This window comes from Excalfactoria chinensis, chromosome 6 (genome assembly GCF_039878825.1).
Source record: "Excalfactoria chinensis isolate bCotChi1 chromosome 6, bCotChi1.hap2, whole genome shotgun sequence".
In the NCBI taxonomy this organism is placed as follows: Eukaryota; Metazoa; Chordata; class Aves; order Galliformes; family Phasianidae; genus Excalfactoria; species Excalfactoria chinensis.
The window spans coordinates 14,037,426-14,058,525 of NC_092830.1; the positions used below are offsets into that span (position 1 = coordinate 14,037,426).

The 21,100-nt window shown below is 42.9% G+C and overlaps 2 protein-coding genes across 2 annotated transcripts in view; one reads left to right on the top strand and one right to left on the bottom strand.

The window, feature by feature from the left end:
• DNAJC12 (DnaJ heat shock protein family (Hsp40) member C12) overlaps positions 1-21,100 on the bottom strand; it is a 31,171-nt gene that overhangs the window by 9,606 nt on the left and 465 nt on the right. The gene's annotated exons all lie outside the window — the stretch shown is intronic.
• On the top strand, positions 1,872-20,260 carry SIRT1 (sirtuin 1). Its single transcript, XM_072340099.1, has 9 exons — positions 1,872-2,535; positions 4,210-4,326; positions 4,911-5,152; positions 6,313-6,465; positions 9,217-9,364; positions 10,941-11,020; positions 14,949-15,135; positions 16,330-16,890; positions 18,167-20,260. The coding sequence occupies exons 1-9, from the start codon at positions 2,073-2,075 to the stop codon at positions 18,484-18,486; spliced, it is 2,271 nt and encodes a 756-aa protein (XP_072196200.1). The 5' UTR covers positions 1,872-2,072; the 3' UTR covers positions 18,487-20,260.

Below are 21,100 nucleotides of genomic sequence, written 5' to 3' on the forward strand. Positions count from 1 at the left end.
AGAGCAGGATTCAACTGACAAACCCCTGAGCCTTGCAAGCTTTATGTTCACAGGGAGTTTTTCCCACCTATACTCTGTTCAGATGGAATGAACAAGACCCCAAACCACAGCAGTGGGCATACTTGTTTTTCCCTCCTCCAATGTTTGGGATACAAACAAAAGGGTTGAGCATGGAAGCTGCAGAATACTAATACAGCAGAGTAGCACAGTCAGTTGCTGCTCCTTACCAGGACAACTCATGGAGCTTCATCAGAAAAGGAGAGGAAGAAAACCCACATATAAAAATATAAACATTACCTTCAGGAGATAAGTGTCGTTTGAATGGGAATCACAGCACAGGAGATGGCGTAGCGTATGTGTATTCACATGTTTTGGTTAGCGTAGCTCAGAATGTACAAACAGTACAGAAAGTGAGGAAATCTCCTATTTGTCCTCTGTACCCAGACACTAACAAAATGTTTGTGTTCATTCCCAACACGTAACCAACACCATTGCTTGCTTAGAGTCAGGAGCAAAACTAAACCCTGGCTCAGTGTAACGGAAGGCTTGCCATCCACTTGTTGGTCCAAAATGGCTATTTAAATATAATCTGTATTTCAATTTATTCCCATACAATGTATCAAATCTTCCAGTACTGGCTCTTCACAATCCGCTTGAGTTGTTTTGCTTCCCAAGGACAGAGCACACAGAATCCAAGGAACAACATAAATAAGTTCTGCATGCTCCACCTTCAGATGGTGGCACGTGCTCAGAGTGCTTGTAGGTAATACAACCAAAGCAGGTGCAAAAGACGGACAACATTTCTCCTTTAAAAAATCAGATTTTGTTACTGCTGTTGAAAGCAGATTCTGACTCCTATCAGTTCAGAACAGCTGAACAAATGAGAGGATGGTGTAAAGCCAAGCCAGCCACCACTTCACACAGCTGCCTGTTTTAATTTACCATTGTAGAAGAGAAAGCGTAACACAATTGCACTATACGTTTCTGTGCCCATCTATACAGCAAGAAATACAAGCAAGAGAAACACAAACGTTCTTGAACGTGTTTCACATTGGTGTCTCCATTGGAACTCTACAAAGCACATGAGAGTGAGCAGCATGTCTGCCAGGGGCGGCTCTCAGCTTCCTTCATTTCACTTCTAAGACAGTCACTGTGCAGAACACCACTGATGGTGTCAAGCTGTGCCCAGTGCAACACTTGGTCCCCTGAAAGCCCACATTTCAAGTAGCCCACGAACAGAAGAAAGTAATTTGTCTATCCACGACTATACCCTGCAAAGTGCATCAACATCGATACAAACACCAAGTGCGAGTCCACAGCCACTCCCACCACAGAAAATAAAGAAAGGCAAGACGGGCAAAAACCGAAGTCACAGTAAAAGGAGGTTTAACATGGAATAACTGCAAGCCGTTTGCATTGCAGAGGCCCAGGCCAGGAGCCGGCCCCGGCTAACGTGAGGGCAGCGCCCAGCGCTGATGGGAAACCTGTGGCGAGTAACGGTATGGCCACGAGAGCGGGTGAATTCCGCCCTGGGGGAACTTGGGGCAGAAGGTGGCACGGCTGGGGAAACCCGTGCGTGTGACTCAGGCAGCAGCAGCTCTCAGTTCAGCGCCTGCCATTAACGTAGCAGAAGCTCCCGCATCACCACAGCCCCGAGCTCCGTGCGGCCCGACAGGGACGAGCAACGTGGAACTGCTGAGCCCGTTCGGGTAAGCGGAACGAGGCGGTGACCCGGCCCGGCCCGGCAGCGCTCCCCGCGGCAGCCCAGGCGGCGCACGGCCACGTGACCAGAACGCCAGGCCGCGCGAGGGCCGAGCCGGCGCCGGACGCCACGTGACCCGAACCGCGCTCGCTTCCCCCCCCCCCACCTCCGTCTCCCCGTTCACGTGACCCGGTTTGTTGTTGTTGCGGCCTCCGCGGGGCGGGCGCCCGCGTGGGCGGCGGCGCGGTCACGTGCCGCGTTTAAATCGCTCCCTGGGGGTGGGGGAGGGGGCCGCGGCGGCGGCGCTGCTGCGCGCTGCGCCGGGCGGGAGGGAAGGAGGGAGGGGGGCGGCGGCGGTTGCTTCTCCAAGATGGCGGACGGGGAGGCTCCGCTCCTCCGGCCCCGCGACGGCGGCGGCCCCGGCGTCGCGGCCGAGAGCGCCGAGCCCGCGCCTAAGCGCCAGCGCCTGAACTCGGAAGACGGCGTCTGCGGCCGGGCCGCGCCGCCCGCACACCGCCCGGACCGGGGCGCGGGGCCGCCTGCCGCCAACGCCGCGACGGAACCTCCGGGCGAGGAGGCGGCCGTCAGCGCCGATGGCGACGTCCGGGCGCGGGAGGAGGACGGCGGCGCCACGACGGAGGGCCGGAGCGGCGCGGACAATGGGGCCGCGCAGCGGGGCCTGGCCCGGGCGGAGCCGCCTCCGCAGCCGCGGCAGCGGGGCCGGGGGGAGGGGGCGGAGGCGGCGCCCGAAGAAGACGCGGCGGAGGCGGCCATTGGCTGCGAGCGGGCGCAGCGTTCAAACGGGGCGGCCGGAGCGCCGGCCCCGCAGCCCGGTGAGGACCCGACCCCATCCCCCGTCCCGCCTCGGGGCAGCCGCGGATCGAGCCGCGAGCGGGGCGAGGGAGGCGCCGCGATCGGCCGCCGCCCGTCAGCCGCGGTGCCCCGGGCCTCTCCCGCTAAGATCGGGGCTCGTCGCGGCCGGCGGTTTTCGTGCCGGGCCTCGGGGCGACAGCGCCTCGGCGCGCCGCTAAGATCGTCCGCGGTGGTGGCAGCGCGCTATTAAACATGACAACCGAAAGCCCCATCTCCCGACAGCGATCGCTTTCTTTCTGCTTCTTGAAAACTTGCATGGAAGGGACGGGAGCGGTTGTGCGGATCCGTTCTTTAAGTAGCTCCGAGTTAGTCTTAGGCTTCAGCAGCTGAACCGCAAAGCGCTGCGCCCTCAGGGAGCTGTGTTGGAGGTGGGTTTGGAGCAAGGCTGGGTAGTACCAGCACTGAGCTCGGTCCGCTGTGTTGGGACCGGCAGGTTGGGAGGCTTTGGGGTTTTTAAGGTACTGCTTTAGGAAGAGGCTTTAAAATGCTGTAAGATACTGCCTTTGGCCTAGGAAGTGATTTCTATTATAAATGCCTTACGTGGAGCCTGTTCCTCGAGTCACTCAGATCCTCAGACGTGTTCTGGTTTGTATTGGCTGTTTCTGGCAAGAAGTCCTGTTATTCCTTTGAAGAATCAAAACAACTCCTTGGGGAGTGTTAAGTTTAAGCTGGTACTTTCGGCTGTCTGTCACATCTTATGAATCTATGGCGATATGACAAGTCATTAATGACACAGACTTTGACTTCAGGTAGCAGACACAATGGCTGTAGTAGAACAGTGTGTCGATGGATGTTTCTCGTATTCACAAAGCTTTTGTGTATAAGATGCTCAGTGACTAATAAAAAGATAATAATAATGGTAGCCCATATTCTAACAAAGTGCTCAGAATAAAATATAGATTTTCACCTTAAACATTAGCTTGGTATCGCATGCTATGAAATGAGTATCCCAGTCCTCTGGGCATGTGATGAAGTTAGATTGGGTTACTCCAGCTCAGGGCCACAAGCAGAGTGCTGGGAGCCAAACCCAGCTGCAAGGTACAGCGGATGATAAACGTAGTGAAGGTGGTTCAGGGTAGCACGTTTTTGTGTCGTAAATGAAATACCATTTAATTGTGTGTGTGGCCAACTGCAAAGTAACAGCACAGCAACATTCTCTTACTCCTTTCTATCCAGCTGTGTGCACGTTTCAATGCTGGGCTCTTAAAACCCCATTGAAGATTGTTCTATAAGCTGCAGAACATTGATTTCTATCCAGTTTCACAGTAAGAGCTGAATGAAGTGAGAACCGCATGAGAAAATAAGAGAAATAGTGGTAACTTTAAAACACTTCACTCTCGGTGAAGGTACAGATAACCTCAGTAACCAGCACTATGTATAATGAACACCTCATTCATGTCAATGTCAGCCCACTGATGCCAGTATTATTATGGAAACCCTGCAGTAAATCAGAGGCCTGAAAATGTGTTAATAAGCTAAAAAAAACCCAACCAACTTAAGTGGTGAAGCCATTTGTTGGCTATTGCAGCTGAATGCAATGAATTACAACTTTAGGTTTTGTGATGCATTTCAATATGCACGTAGTGTGCTGCTTGGCTCCGTTTTGTAACTTCCATTGTTGTGCTGTCTTGCAGATAACTTCCTTTTAAGCGATGAAATCATAGCCAATGGTTTCCACTCCTGTGACAGTGATGAAGATGACCGAGCTTCACATGCAAGTTCTAGTGACTGGACCCCAAGACCACGTATAGGTAGAAGCCTATGTAGTTATTCTCAGATGCTGCTTGGCTTTGATCAGATGCTGCTTAGTTCTTAGTTCTATGAATCTTATGAATCTTAGTTCTATGATTCTTCTACTGCTCCATTCTTGAGTGTTTCTGGGGCTATAGAAGATCGTCTCTGTAGTCCTTACTTTAAGATGACTAATAGAGCAACGAAAAACCTGTAGATTGATGGGCTCTATTTGTCTTTAGTGATCCATTAAAATATGTATATGCATATTTGTGCCCAATGAAGCACTGGAAAAACACCAGTTAAGCCATTAAATGGAGAAACACTGTGAAGGTCTTGTTGCTAAACGTGTATTTTTGAGAGTCATCATGCTTGTTATGAGCTGTGATTTTTACTCTGACTGCAAGAAATCCACTGCGGGTTAATGTAAAATAGTCATAAAACCCTACCTATACTGTCACTGCCATATTTAGACCAAGATATGCAGGGTTTTTGATGCAAGGAATCAAACTGCTTTAATAAAATGAAGAAGCAAGCGTTCATAAACGGAACGATGATTTCTACTTGTCTCAGTCAATTTCTGTTTTGTTTTTTATTTCCTCAGGTCCTTATACTTTTGTTCAGCAGCATCTCATGTTAGGAACAGACCCACGGACAATTCTGAAAGACCTGCTCCCAGAAACAATCCCTCCGCCTGAACTGGATGATATGACACTGTGGCAAATTGTCATAAACATTCTTTCAGAACCACCAAAAAGAAAAAAAAGGAAAGATATCAACACTATCGATGATGCGGTGAAACTTTTACAGGAGTGCAAAAAAATCATGGTCCTGACAGGAGCTGGGGTACGTATCGCCACAGTGACAGAGGGAGAATATATGGTTGGTTCATTCTTATCCAAAGCTTTATGGCACACAGACAGTCTGACAGTGGCAGTACTGGTAAACAGAGAATTGGGGAAGAGGAAGTACAGCTGTCCTAGAATGATGCATGCTGCAAGACTGGAGCTTAGACTGGAAATGACAAGATCTCTCTTCTGACAAGAAACTATTCTTACATATTTAAACTCTTTAACAATTGCTTCCACGCAAAATAAGTATGAAATAAAATCACATCTACCAATTCCAGAACACTTTCTATCCTAGTCTTTTTTTCTTTCTTTTCCAAAGCTAATGAGTTTTAAGTCTCAGTGAATTTCCTAAAACATCTAATGGAACTAGAAGGGAGTAAAAGGCTGGGGACGGATGTGTTCAATCAGAGTGCCATTTCATTTCAGTAGACAGTTTTATGTCTAAGGTACTACCCTACAATGATAAAACTACTCACGGTTTCACTAAACAAAACCTTGAGTTGTCACGAATTTGCAGCTTTACACCTGTGTATGAGATACAGTCTGAAAGTCCATCATTTTTTTTACCCCTGTTGATTGCACACACAGGTGTGATTGATGCTATTCAGAAAAGATGGCTAATCCAACTCAGACCAGCTTCTCAGAAAAGCGCTGCTACTTCTGTTATCCAGTGTTGTTCTTCCTAGAATTGCTACTCCTGTTTCTCCTCCTCTTGTTATAGTATTCTGGGGTAGCATGGGGACAATAAATGACTCCTTATTGTCTGTTACTGCAGTGCTCAGCTAGATTATCAGAGGTGTCTTCTCATCAGAAGATTCCATTTTGTTACTGCATTAGCATGTTAAAGGGAAAAAAAATGAGCAACTCTTTGTGCACTTCTCACACAACTTCCATTACTAAAAGTTCCGCTGCTGTGTTACTGCCTGTAGGGATTGTGCTGAAGCTTTTTGGGACCAGGTTGGCAAGTTGTGTTTCTGTGCTGCATCTCCTGCTTGTGATCTGGAAATTGGTTTGATCAACAGAGAGCACAGGCTGGTTTTGTTCTTAATGCGTATGGAGTTATGGTTTCCCAAATAGTATCATGTAGCTCTTGTTATCATAGCAGCTGTTACAGCCCAGTACGCAGTCTTGCTTATTGCAAAAAATATATTTCAGGTGTCTGTGTCTTGTGGAATACCTGACTTTAGATCAAGAGACGGCATCTATGCACGCCTTGCTGTAGACTTCCCAGACCTTCCAGACCCTCAAGCAATGTTTGATATAGAATACTTCAGAAAGGATCCCAGGCCATTTTTTAAGTTTGCAAAGGTATGGTTTTCTTATCCATCTTATCTTGGTCAGTAAAAAAAATACTTCAGATGTGTACATGAGATTTTGCACAGCTCTGTTAACAAAAGGATATCTGTCTCTCTTGCAACAAGATGGCATTTAATTCACTTAATTCAGTGGCATAATGACTCTCTCCTTGGCTGGCCACTGCAAACTATGATATCCTCAAAGATGATACTTTAGTCATTATGTGCAACCATGTTTTTGACTTATTAAAAAGGCTTTGCAATATTTTGTTCTTTTTAAAGCCTACTTGGCTGTTCCTGTGATAAGCTCACTCTGCATGCAAACTTCCTTATGGCTCTGATTCAAGGGAGGATAAATAACATTTTGTCATCATTTTAGAAGTCCTTGAAATTCTTAGCTGCTGTTACATTCACTGGAAAATAAAACGAGAAACTTTTGGCAGGCACACAAGTAATGTGGAAAACTAGACTTGAATTTGATGTGCTGTCACACGCAGTTTCATGTCATGCTGCGTGGTCACATGTTATCGCTTCGTGGTTAGGAGGAGCGAAGTAGTTTCATGTGCTGATAAGTTTGATCCTGCTTCAGGTTTTGGTGGATCGGATGCGAGGATCTGTATTTGAAAAGGTGGTCTTTTCTTTAAGAAACGACTGTTCATTTCTCAAAAGGGAGGACGGAGCCATTTTCTGAGAGATATTTGCGATACTAAGCAGATTAATTAAAAATACCTCAGAGACGAGAAGGAAATATGGAATCAAAGAAGTATTTTTAAAGGACCTGCAAGGACTCCTGAGAATCCATCGCTGCTCACTGTGCTTGCTGTTTCCTCCCTTTGCTCACAGTTTGTACTACTGCTGTTATTGATCCAAAGCTTGGAAAGGAAACATGGCTGTATTCCTCAGTTGCTTGGCTTTCTTCAAAGCACCCTATCCAAATTATAATGTTTTTTGCTGTCCATTATATACACGATGCTTTGACTTTTGAATATGGGAGGAGGGGAAGGAGAACCAACTACATGAGGTCTGCCTATATAGATATTTTACCAGAACGGTTCAAATTTAATTTGGCAGCTATTTCATAATTTCATCTGATATTAAAAGCAAACAAACAACAACAAATGCACAAAACCCTGAAACACAATAGCAACAATAGCAACTCTGAAAGCTATTTGCTCTGTCAGAGCAGTGGCTGATTTACTCAGCCAACAGACTTGGACCCAGAAATTAATGTTTCACTTCAGTATGTACATTTTAAGGCACAGCTACTCTACCTGGGCTTTGCTCTATTTTTGATGTACTTTTCACTGAGCACTATTGGCTTTGCCTCGTTTCCCATCTCTTCTTACGTCTGTGCCAAGAAATCCATTCTTTATCACTGTATGGATGTGCATTTCTAGTTCTCTAGTCAGTCTTTCCTCACTGCTGCTGCTATAAACTCAATTTGCCTCCTGCTTCATTGATTCCTCTGTACAAGTTCTTGTTTCCATATTTGTTGGTTTGGTTACTGGTGGCAGAGCACGTCTTGCTTTTCCAGACTAAGATAGAAAAGCTCTCAGGACCATATTACTATCTGCTGGTAACTGTGTAACAGCCTAGTCATAACACTGCTGTGAGCAATTGATGATTGCTGCAGTATAAATCCAAAGATCCATATAGCTTCAGAAAGAGTAACTTGAAATATTTGGGTGAAAAACAAATACTTTCAGAAATTCTCATTTGTTAATGGTTAGGCTGTGGCACAGAGATACAGATCTGTTGCACAGGTAACAGTTCACTGTTGTGCTCAACCTTTTAGTTCAGCTTTCAGTATCTGCTAGTAAAGGTAGGCAGCCCCTCCTTCTTGCTTACTTACTGTTCCCCAGGTGGGTACAGCCCAGATGCTGTTCAGTGGCAAAAGAGTGACAGGAGAGCAGAGGGCCTGGAATTCAAGCTCTTCTTCTTTAGAGGTGCTCCTAAGCAATAGAGCGCTGTTGCTTCCAGCCTCCTTGTCACACAGCAACCAGAGGTACTGCCTGGCTGGTCAGTTCTAGGCAGAGTTCTTTGTGCGAAGCTTTCAGCTGAGTGCCTGCATGCTTTTTCTTCTGGCAAGCTCCTTTATTCAGAGGTGTCAAAACATTCCACAAAAGTTTGCACATTTCCTCCTGTACACACCTTAGAAATGCCTACCACCTCTTCCCTGATATAGCAGATAGGCTGAGCATCTGGCTGGGCCAGTGGAATTGCTCTTCTAGGCCATGTGGTTTTGCATTGCTGACTGCTGTAACTGGATAAATTGGCAAGGCTAGTCTCAGTGCCACCTGCTTTCTGCTTTATGGCCAATTTGTATTTCTGTTTGCTAGTGAATGAGGGTCCAGAAATGGCTGCCAGTACAGCTGATGAGTAAAAACTGCTCATCTTTAACCAAAAGACCAGAATCCAAGTTCCTCATGATTTTTTTTTTTTTTTTGCCTGACTGCAGTAGAATCGTGTCTCTAATAAAAATACCAAGGAAGAAGGGGTAGAAAATAGTTCATGTTCTATAGTTCACAAAACCAAAGAAGACCTAGACCTTGTTCTTGTGCTGCCTGAAGAGCAAAGTACCAGCTGCTGTAAGGAGCAGTTCATCCTTGTATGATGAGAAGTTCAGCTGGTAAAAGAAGAGTTCGATCTGAAAGGGCAAAATGCAAAGGGGCTGATTACAGAAAATGAGCACATAATTGCTGCATTTGGAATAAAGATGCTGTGTATACATATACGATTTCTAATGTACTTTTGAATTCCATAGGAAATCTATCCAGGCCAATTCCAGCCATCTCTCTGCCACAAGTTCATAGCTTTGATGGATAAAGAAGGAAAATTGCTTCGTAACTATACTCAGAACATAGACACATTGGAACAGGTTGCAGGAATCCAAAGGATAATTCAGTGTCATGGTCAGTAATTTCAGATTCCCTTTTCCTATTTTTTATGAGTAGGAATGATATTTACTGCTGTATGTGACAAAGTAACTGCTAGCGGTGTTGATATTTTCCTTAAACTGGTATTTCTCAGAAACAAATATTCTGCTTTTAAAGTAGTGGTTAGTATATCAGGTGAAATTATTACCAATAACTGAAGAAAACATTGCAGAGGGACTGAGAAACATTTTCTTCAGATGCATCCAGTAAGACCCAGTTTGATATTTGCAGCCAACACTGCTCTGGGGATCAGACTCATCTTCATCTACAGAGCTTAAGTCAGTGGATTTGTCAAGTTTCTTCATTCAGAGAGAGTAAATGCAATGCTCTGTCATAGTAATCAAAGAGAACAGAATACACCCCATAGAATAACCCAAATCTAACTCTGGTTTTCAAATCTGATGCATTTTCTTTTGGATGCCATTCCTAGTTAGGTATTTATCACAGAATTCTTACTCAGCTGTGTTTTTGCACTTCGCTGACACACACAAATGTTGGTTTTGTGTTTTTTTTTTCAGTTGCATGATGCAGTAATTAGATTTCAGGCCAGCATTACTGTAAATCCTATCAGTGGATTTTCAAATAAAAAAATATTCTATTATTGGATTCTGAGGCTTTTGGAAGTTAGCAAAGGTTATTTTGAGCCCATTACGCTATCCGCACTGCAGTTACACTGCTTAACGCTGGTAGTGGTTAAAGAGAAACTGACAGTAGTTATTTAAGGGCTTGTGCTTCAGGATCTGTTGTCTATCTGTGAGAGCTTGACACGTTCCACTGCAAGATCAGGCATGCCCAAATTATTTTTTTAAGCCTTGTTTCATAGTTAAGACAAATCTGACAATTCCTTACTTCATTCTTCAATGTCCTGTCACCTTCTAGCAGTACTCCTTGCACAGGTACAAGGCCCTGACAGGTAAATATATGCACCAAAAGGCCACTCTGGTTTGCCACAGTTTCCCGCTGTTAATCATATGGTAGCCAGCAGATAAGGTTTGCCTTCAGACAGGGCTGCAAGAGCTCTGGAGAGCAATTTTACACAATCTTGCCAAACAGCGAACATGGTAGCCAAGCTGAATACTAAGTTTGGAGCAGTATTCTAATGGGAACAATATAGCTGTAACTGTTGACAGTTTCTGAGAGGAACAGCGCTGTTACTTAATTGCTTATAATGAAGTCATAGCAAATGCATTTTCACAGTTGCTTTACTCTTTGAAAGGCAGCTGAGATTGGTGTGGGTTCGTGTCCTGCTGCTGATGAGGCAGGGCTGTCACCACTTCTATTACTTGTATGAACGTGGAAAGTAGGGGGAACCATCAACATATTTTGTGCTTTCATACATTCAGTAAATCCTCCTCCTAAAACACTTTCTCCTGGCTAACATCTGCGACTACCTTTAGTACCACAGGCATCTCCTCTTCATTTAAAAATAGTTTTTAAGGACTTTAACTGTTTTTTGTTAGCACTGCAATTTAACAGCCTTTGTGTTGTAACATCTTTGGCAAAAAGACCAAATCTGAAAGTCCTCACTTCTACCATATTTTTTTCCCCCAAGGTTCTTTTGCAACAGCTTCCTGCCTGATCTGTAAATACAAAGTTGATTGTGAAGTTGTTCGAGGAGATATTTTCAATCAGGTAAAAACTCACTTTAAATCACTGCAACTTTCTGATAATCAGCTTGAAAACAAAATGACGCACTGCTTAAAAGATCTGCATTTTTTAAACGTAGAAGAGGAAAAAAAAAAAAAAAGCTTTCCTTGTTTCCTATGTGCCTATCTATATTTTAGCATTTGCTCTTGTATTTAAAAAATATACTCAGTTACTACACTGTAGAAATTAGGGGATGGGGAAGAAGTAGAACCAAAACCATTATAGGCCATTTCTAAAGGCAGTTCTGAGAAGAGCAGAAGGTAACGTGGTAAGTAGAAAGTTGGATTCATACCTGCCTTAGGGTAATCTGAGCTCTCAGTCACACTGAGAATGTATTTCTAGCTATTTATAACACCAGTCGCTCTTAAAGCATTTACCTGCATTCAACATGTTGAAATTGTAGATGATGCATGGAGAAAATGCTGACATAAAGCAGTGTCTGAGCAAGGACGAAGCAAGAATTCTGAATGGCACTTTTAAGAACTGCCAAACTATTTTATGTTCTGAATGCCTCACATTTGGGGGCGAAGTACTTCATGACCAAGCCCAGAGTTAGTTCTGCTTCATCAGAGTAGAATAATCTTTGCCTTGGTCAGACCCTCTTTGCTCTTCTTCTCTGTCTTTTGACGGAGACAATTCTCTGATAAAAAGATTGTCTATATAAATGAAAAGGCACTTTTCTTCAGTATTTGCATGTTTTTCAATAAATACTCAAGTCCACAGTTGCAATTTTAAATGAGAAACATCTTTTAAGCATTCCATCTGAACTGTCTTATGAAAGGCTGTCTCTGAATTCTGCTTGACTTCAAGTTTTATGAAGTGTCAATATCAGAAGACTGATGCTTTGTGGCTTTGTAATGCTGAACACCTGTGAGCTCTGTTTTACTCTATTAACATTGTTCTTGAGAACTTTACCTTAGAGATGTCTGCTGCTTCTTTATCTCAAAGCCAGTTGGTTGGGATTTGGGCTTTGTTTTTCTTTCCCTTCTGAACAAGTGTTCCTATGCATGGTGTGTAGTTTTCTGTTTTGATTGTTGGTGGAAGTATTCCTTCTAACAACACTTCAATCAGTGCACTTTTATATGTCAAACTGAACTTGTGCCCTAACGGCTCATGGCCAGTAGTGGGAACACAAGGTTGGAAGAGAAGCTTGTACAACAGTACTTCTGAACAAGGAGGTGTTTTTTTCTCAAGGAAGAAACATTCAGTGCATCAGTCCTAATCTTACAGTGCTGTAAAGGCAGCAGCATCAGTCCCAGATAAATGTAATGAGAAGGTATTACAATAGAAAGGATGCTCACCTGTATCCAAAGATCCAGGCTCACAGGAAAACACCACAAAGGAGGGATCTCCACAAAAATCTTCCTCGGTGGCAATCAGCCCTTAAATGAGGAGTAAGAGAGGTGCAGCCAGGCTCCACCCCTTCCAATCACAGCTGAATTGCCTTCACCCGTGCTCCTGGGGCTGACTGGGTCCTTTCCCCGGGTGCTCAAGTGGTTCAGGCCATGACTCAACAGTTTCAATACGTTACTTGTGAAACAAAGCACTGCCAATTCCAACAGCTCTTTTCTCTAGAAATAGTTTGGGGAGTTAGTCCCAGCAGGACGCCGCTTGTATTCTCTGCTGTCCTCCACTGCTTGGAAGTTCAGTTATATGTGAGCCCAGATCCTGTTTTCCATTAAAAAGTTTAGCTTTCCTTTGCTCTGGTCCTTCCTTTGACAGTTTTAAGTGCTTCACAACAGAATAAGTCTATTTAGCATCTTCCTGATAGGATTTCCTTTCAACATACTGGATATGGATACTTAAAAAAACCGCCAGTTCCTCACCACTGCTTTTTATTCTTTTTGCCAGTTCCAAGGTAGCACGCTGGTTCCCTGCAGCATGATTCCATTTCTAGGTTGCTGTACACAGCCATCCTGCTACACAAGATGCGGCAGCATCTATAAATCCCAGAGGAAGAAAACACTTCTGAGTAGAACTGGTTTTGATTATTTTCAGAAAGGGCAATTTGTGCCTTTGACTACATCAAGCAGTTTCAAGAAACAGAAAAGGCATCTCAGATTTAGGATGTAAAGGCCCACAGAAACATGCACGTGTTCGTGGATGTTCTCAAACCAACACAATCTTTACTGCTTGTTTTAGATATATCCACAGCTGATGAGGAATTCCACTTCTTCATTAGACAAATTCAGCAGCAGAGGTGGTGTGGCTGTGGGCTGTGCTGCCCCTGGAGGGAGGGAGGATCCTAGGCAGCTGAGCGGCCAGCTATTGAGCCTTAACTTCTTGGTATCAATTTCAGCTCTTGGAATAGATCTCCCCCTTACTGATGACCTTTCTGAGGATTAGCAGAGGAGCTGGTGAGTAGAGTAGTGCTGAAACCTATTTATGGGCCCCTTTACATTAACTCATGATTTGGGCAGGGACAGCAGTTGCTGTTCACAGATCTATTAAATCACATTATTGGACTTCCTGTGGGAGATGATGGAAATAATTACTATCAGCATCTTTTTAAACTAAATCAGAAGTTAGAGATCTTTGTTTTCTTCCTAATACAGCGCAAACAATTTTACTTCCTAAATCTTCCGATTTAAAATGCAAATGCATTGCTTCCTCCAGCAGAAGTCACAGGGTAAAAAGCATCAGAGAAGTTCCAGATGTTGATGTGCTGTTAGCTTTCTTTCTAATACGTAAAGATCCAAAGAAAAAAGTCAAGGTTTTTTTTTCTTCCCTACTCTGTTTTGGGGGATTATTTAAGTTGGTTGTGCTGTTAGTCCTCAGCTTGGGTAACATGATGAAGATTTTCTCTATACCACTTTCTAGTTCTTGCGCTATATTGCTTCTTAAACGTTGCTACTAGGGAGATTTCTACAAAGAAAGATTAGATTATTCAAAGACTTGAATTCTGGAAAAGGTTCTTTCACACCATAGAAGCAGCTTTTTACTTGTGATGCTTTTTCCGATGGAAAGCATTGTCTTTGGTGCCACAGCAGTCATCAAAAACCAGCAGTTGTGCGTTTGTCTTTTTGGTTTGTTTTTTTTTTAACATTTTCCTATAATAACAGGTTTCGTCCATCTCTTTATGCCTTTATAAACGCTAGTTTGTTTGTAATTATAGGACTGTAGCTGTATTTAACTCCTTAGGTCTATTCTGGAGTATTTTACTTTAGAGACTGCAGCTGAGAAAATAATTTGCTCAGTAGTAAAGCCCTGTCTGTCTATATTTGCATCGCTCACCTGTTTGCTTTTCTTCTCCCTGAAAATGTATTAAGTTGAAAGAGATCAAAAAGGTCAGAAGAGCCTGTGGTTTCAAGAGAAAAAGGACTGTACTTCTCCACAAACAGAACCAGCATCTGCTTTTGCTGTTGTTGGAAGAATCGGAAATTTTATAAGGGAGACCACACAAAAGATCTTCCCCTGTTCTTGTTCTGTATGCTTTCTGCTAGCCACCTGCTACAGTGCTGCGTTGCTTCATGCAACCTCTCTCTTTGGAGAAGAGATAGCAGAGAGGTAATGCTCCGTAACATGCTGTTTGATTAGGAAGGGGCATATAGCAGATTGTATAACGGAAACTGAGAGTGAAACCAAAGCTTTTGTTCTGATCAAACCAAAGAATTATCTTCCTTTCCACGAGGAGGTGATTACACATTAGCGTTGAGTGTGACTCATAGACTTTGGCTTAGTTGTTTGCTAAGAACAGAGGTGTAGACTTTCCTTGTTTCTCCATTTTGACATAAAAGGACTCCTTCATTCCCACTGTAGTTCTGTGTGCAGAGTAAGGAATGTATTCATCCACAGAAAAAAATGAGGAAATATCACTGAAGCTTCTGTCTTATGCCAGAATAAGTCACCGTGAGTTGCTAAAATCTGTGGCACCTTAAAAGCCTCAATAGTGACATAAGCTGCTGTATTGCAGGTTGTTCCTAGATGTCCTCGCTGTCCGCCTGATGAGCCACTTGCTATCATGAAGCCTGACATAGTGTTCTTTGGAGAGAATCTACCTGAGCAGTTCCATCGTGCCATGAAGTATGACAAAAATGAAGTCGATCTCCTTATTGTCATTGGGTCTTCGCTGAAAGTAAGACCAGTAGCATTGATTCCAAGTAAGTGACTGGCATGGGAAATTTCTTCTTTCAAAAAATGGGATGAAATTAAAAGTCGCAGTTAAGAGTTCCAGCTCTGAGTGTTTTTTCTACACCCAAGGCATAGTAGAGATCTTAAAGTAATAAACCTATAAGCCAGAGAACCACTGCGCTGAAGGTTAAATGTCTTTGTTCTGAGATGAATGTATTTCTCTCCCTGTTCATAATGTGCTTCTGGAATTGTAAGATTTAGAAAGTAATTGTCTTTTAAAAGATAAATATAGTGTCAAAAAAAGAAAAAAGAATAGCTACATCAGGTGTTTAAGCAGTAATTAAAGTCAATATGCTAAACAGTACATAATGGGTAGTATATAGTGTACAGCCACTTGGATCCTTACTTCTTAAAGGTGATAAGGAAAACTATCTGTGCTACTACAAAATAAGTCCTTCAAAAGGGCTGAGAAAATACAATTGCAAGTTAATTATTTGCCTATTAAATGCACAACTTAACTTGCACTCTTTAACATGCAAGCCTGAGAAGGGCCTGCACCAACCATCTGCTGCTCACTGGGGACAGAGCCACATCCAGCACTTCTGTAGTAACACCCTCTTTTCATTATACAAGAGGCAGAGCCTTGTGTTCAGGCTGATGGGAAAGTTAGGATCCACAAACCACTGCTCCATCCATGAACTGAATTAGTTGGTTATCTGAAAAACCAGTCAATACCAGGCTATCAGATTGGTGGGCTTTGGAGCCCCAGATGTGTTAAGCAAACCCTTACGTTACAGACTGTACCTGCAGATATTTTGACCTAATTAAGAGAAAGTCAGTTAACAACAACAAAAGACTATCGTCTTTGTGTGCACTGAAGTGCATCAAATGAATGCCCAAGATCACTGCAGTCCTTCAAAGAAATGACAGTACTCTAATAATCTTGTAATAACACATGACCAAACATTGCTGTAGTCAGCATTTTTGTGCATGGGTTTCTTAGTGGTTAAACAGAACACCTTATACTGCAAGAAATGGGGAAATCTAGATAGACTACACAGGCACAGCACCTCACACTGCCACTCAGCTTTGTTACATTGAAGATTTGCTTGTCTTCAGACAGATCTAGAAGACATCTCTGAGAAACGAAGTCTTTTTGGCACATCTTTGGTAGAAAGCAAAACCAAAAAGCCTGTCCTCAAACTGTCTTCTCTATGTTTTAGGTTCCATCCCTCATGAAGTGCCTCAGATCTTAATTAATAGGGAACCTTTGCCTCATCTACACTTTGACGTGGAGCTTCTTGGAGACTGTGACGTTATTATTAATGAATTATGTCAAAGGCTAGGTAGTGAATATACAAAACTTTGCTACAACTCAGTAAAACTTTCAGAAATAACAGAAAAGCCTCCACGAATGCACAAAGAGCTCGAAATGCACTCGTCTGAGCTGCCGCCTACACCCTTAAACATTTCAGAAGACTCTGGTTCACCAGAACAAATGACTCCACCGGATACTTCGGTGGCACCCTCAGAACACACAGCTGAATGTAAGGTAGAAAACTGTGATCCTGCCTCTGAAACTAAAGGGATCTGCACGGAGGAAAAGCTTCAAGACACACAGGCATCCTCTGAAAACCCTGAAAATACTGCTAGTGAATTAATGAACTGTGAAACAATGAAGGAAAATGGAACCAACAATGGAGAAAGCAAAGAAAAAAATGAAATAGTGAAGAAGTGCTGGGGAAACAGAGCTGCAAAAGAACAGATTAGCAAAAGGCTGGATGGTAAGTGTTAACTTACTTCATTCTCTTACAGATTTTGACTTATGCGTTTATGCTAGACTTCCTTTAAAGCAATAAATAAGTTGCCCTTGAGGGAATCAGTGTTTTTTTTTTTGTGGTTATTTCTGCTCAGAAAAGTATCTACTTTTTTCATTGTCGATGCAGAGTTTCTTTCTTTCAGAGGAGCCAATAGGAAAACTCTAATTGAGAATAGATCTTATAATCAGTGATTACTGAATGGTTTTAAACTGAGACAGGGGAGGAAGTTTTTCACCCATAGGGTGCTGACACACTGGAACAGGTTGCCCAAGGAGATTGTGGATGCTCCATCTCTGGAGACATTCAAGGCCAGGCTGGATGCGGCTCTGGGCAGCCTGGTCTGGTGGCTGGAGACCCTACACATGGCAGGGGGTTGGAACTGGATGATCTTTGTGGTCCTTTTCAACCCAGGCCATTCTGTGATTCTGTGACTACAAACTCCCTAGAAAGATCAGAGTCCAAGATGCAGAAGCCAAGTATCGAAAATAAACACACCTTTCTTACATTTTCTAATACATTTCCAAAAAACTGTACCCATCTTGGCATTTTAAACACTATGTCCCAACTCAGTCAGACAGCTGTTCTGTAGCAGTGAGGGACCAAAGTCACCACAAGATTCGAAAAGCAAATCACACAACTGGAGCTCAGGCACATTCCAAAGGAAACGTCAGACTTCCCAAAGAAGCCTTCCAGTGTGCAGTCTGTTAACTGATGTAACAAGTAATTGTGCTACACAGTCAGTGAGGATGGAGAACCGAGAATTAAGTTGCAATTTTCCTAAAGCAAAGCCTGTTAGAATTTTGTCAAGCACCCTGTGTGCTGGGTACCAATTCTATGGAACAACCAATTGCATTCGAGCTGTGAATACAAGTACCAACTAAAAGCCCTCAGAAACATTAGAGTTTAAAAACCGCTTTTACATCAAAGGGAGGGAGGGGAGGAAATGTTTAGCTTCCCAGAAAAGCACGCATTAAATGCTGTTCCTAACAACGCACTGAAGTACAAATTTCTAGTGTAATCTTATTTGTCATATTAGCTTAACTTTTGAAAATACATCTATGCAGGTACTTTTTAACCAGAAGTCTGCAAGATCTTGTCTGAATAATTTCACTTTTTGTTTCTGCTGGGCAACCCGCTCTAGTTGTCCCTGTTTGAGCAGGGACATTGGATCAGATGATCACCAGAGCTCCCTTCCTATCTCAACCATTCTGTGATACTGACTTGTTAAATTCTGTTTCAGGTACTCAGTATCTATTTTTACCACCCAATCGCTATATTTTCCACGGAGCTGAGGTATACTCAGATTCTGAAGACGATATGATATCTTCCAGCTCCTGTGGGAGCAGTAGCGAAAGTGGCTCATGTCGCAGTCAGAGCTTAGATGTGGAAGATGAGAGCGAGATTGAAGAGTTTTACAATGGCATAGAGGATGAGGATGCTCCAGAAAGGGAAGAAGACGCTGCATTTGGGGAAGATGGAGTTGAGCAAGATGCAGCTGATGAATCAGCTTACACAAATGAAGCTGCAGGGAACGATCATCCAACGAGCACCAAGTTGTAAAGTGTGATCACTGGTTACAGGAATTTTCCACCAGCATTAGGAGCTTTGGCATGTCAGGATGAATGTTTACGTCTGGATTTAGAGTAAGGAAACCATAAGGATGTGGTGTTTATAAACAACTGAAACAGATTTTCATGCTTAGTTTTTTACCTTTTTCAATAAAATTCTCTTACTGCACACTCAACACTAACTTTTTTTTTTTAAGGTACTAGGAATATCTAAGCAATTATTACTATGTTCACTTTTAAGTCATCTGTCCGATCAGGCATCCATGTATATAATACCTATTTTGCATAATAAATTTCAGCTTATATTATTTTTAAACAGTTTTGAAAAAGCCATTGGAATGTTAAACTAATATAAAGGGAACAGCTAATTTAGACCAAAGAATGGTATTATCACACTTCTTGCTTTGTAACAGTTTGGTTTATTTAAAACTTCTGACGCTTCTGCTAGACCTTTCGTTCTCGCATAGCCTATCATTAAACACTGGCATTTTCTAAGACCTACTGTGGCAGCTAATTTTTTTGCTTTAACAGTTAGTTTGTATGTTTGAGACATACTTAAATGTGAGTAGATAGTTAAAAAATGGAAACAAGACAGAAAGCACTTGAAAACTCCTAATCTTTTTTAGACTGATAAGAAGTGCTGTGAAAATGCTTCAGTTACTGAGCTTAATACTTCCTGTGGACATGAAGCAATGTTGACATTGGCTCCTTAGCAATTATAATACTGGGACACCAGTATTTTAAACAAAATGGATTCCCAGTGGTAGAAGTTTTTCATGTTGTACACAAAAAGTCAAATATAGTGCAGCTTGCATTAACAATAGTATTTGATCAATTGCCAAGGCTGTAACGCGGAGGCTTGGCTGAGTACACAATAATGTTCCTACCAGCACGTGGGAAGGCATGGAAACCAAATCTCTTCCTGTAATACCTACAGAGGTAACAGAATTGGAAGAACTTGCTCAGAGAGCAACAGCCTCTGCTGCTACTGCTGTGTAGGTGAAATACATATTAATCACCTCACCTGGAGACGTGCTGCTTCGAGTGATGTCCCAGGTGGGGAACGTGACTTTCCGCCTGCTAGCTCCAACGTGCATCTTAGAATCAAAGCAGCTACTCCAATTACCACATTGCGTATTAAAGTGCTAAGCTGCCTTACAACTGGATGTTGCAAATTCTCAAGTGCGGATTGTTTCCAAGCCTTTAGAATTATTTTGTACAATTGCACAGTGCAGTAGTAAGTGAATCAGCATTTTTTATATAAACCACTTTTTCAACATTGGCCCGAATGAACTCTACGATGTAGATTATTCATATACTTTGCTTTAATATTTATTACATTTTGGAGATGTATAGTAGCTGTTCTTTGAACATAAGATACATCACTTAATGAATATTTAAGAACAGCTTTCTGTATTCATCTAAAAATGTTGGCATGTTGTCTCATTGTCCAAATTTAATACAGCTCTTATTTGGCTACACTAAAGAATGCAATATGTTTAGTTTTCACTTGCATGTTACAATGTATTAGTTTGTGCTATAGGAGATATTTTAAATTGAAATACTTTGTTTTAAATTATTTTTACAGTGAGGATTGTTTTCTGCTCTTTTATATTGTATATAGTGTCTTTTATGTAATCTACTGGCATATGTTTTGTAGAAGACTGTTTAAAATGACCGGCTATCTTCCTGCAACTTTTGAAATACAAAACCAGTGTTTTATACTCGTACACTCTGTTCTAAAGTCTATTAAAATCATCATTTGATTTTTGGTTTCCGTTAATTTCTAGTTCGCTCCTACGAACTTAACTAAAGACGCCCTACAAAGTTTTAAGTGAGGTCCTGGGTACTCTACAGTACAGTGCCTTTTATGTCTGCCCCCTATGGGAGCAGAGTCCCAGTAAAGCTGCACTGGTACACCAATATCTGGAACCACAATGCAGTTTTGTCCTTCAGAAAACTACTTATCTTCTTTCAAGCCCTATGCTGCATTTAGATGTATTCACTGAGCAGTCCTGCTTGTTCCTACATAGCAAGGGGTTCTGAATTAGCTACAGCGACATCAAAGTCAGAACAGTACCCTTAAAACAGTCACTCTATAGTTAGTGTTTTTAAGGTGACACTTGGGCTGCTAGGACTTCCCACGAAAAGCAATGTATAACGGCACACGCATTGCTCACTGCCGGGATGCAAGGCCCAACGAGCAGTGAGGGAACTCACGGGAAAGCAGATACAATGAAGCAAACCATTACACGTACTGAAATAGTGCAACTTACTGCCACACAACACTGTGGGAGCTCCTAGTGCCCTGAAAGAGGAAAGGGAGGAATGCGGGTGGATGAGATGGGGGGGTTCCCAGACAGAGGCCACGTTCCTTTGCACTCTCCCCAAAGCACCTGGACGTCTACGCATGGAGACAGCTTTCAGACCAGGGGAACCCAGCAGCAGTTCCTCAGCGCTGCAGGGAGCTGTGTGACACCGACTGGCACTGACAGCCAGCAGCATAGAGCACACCCTGAGCACCACCACGCATCTTTCAACGACTGAATTTCTCAGCACACACACAACAGCGCTCTGTGACAACGCACCCTCAGTTCCTTCACTCG

What these genes read in the sequence shown, in the direction of transcription:
- SIRT1 (XM_072340099.1), top strand. Translation starts at nt 2,073, where the DNA reads ATGGCGGACGGGGAGGCTCCGCTCCTCCGGCCCCGCGACGGCGGCGGC. An exon ending in AGCGCCGGCCCCGCAGCCCG is followed by an intron (nt 2,536 to 4,209) that starts GTGAGGACCCGA and finishes GCTGTCTTGCAG; the next exon opens with ATAACTTCCTTTTAAGCGAT. An exon ending in AAGGATAATTCAGTGTCATG is followed by an intron (nt 9,365 to 10,940) that starts GTCAGTAATTTC and finishes TTTTCCCCCAAG; the next exon opens with GTTCTTTTGCAACAGCTTCC.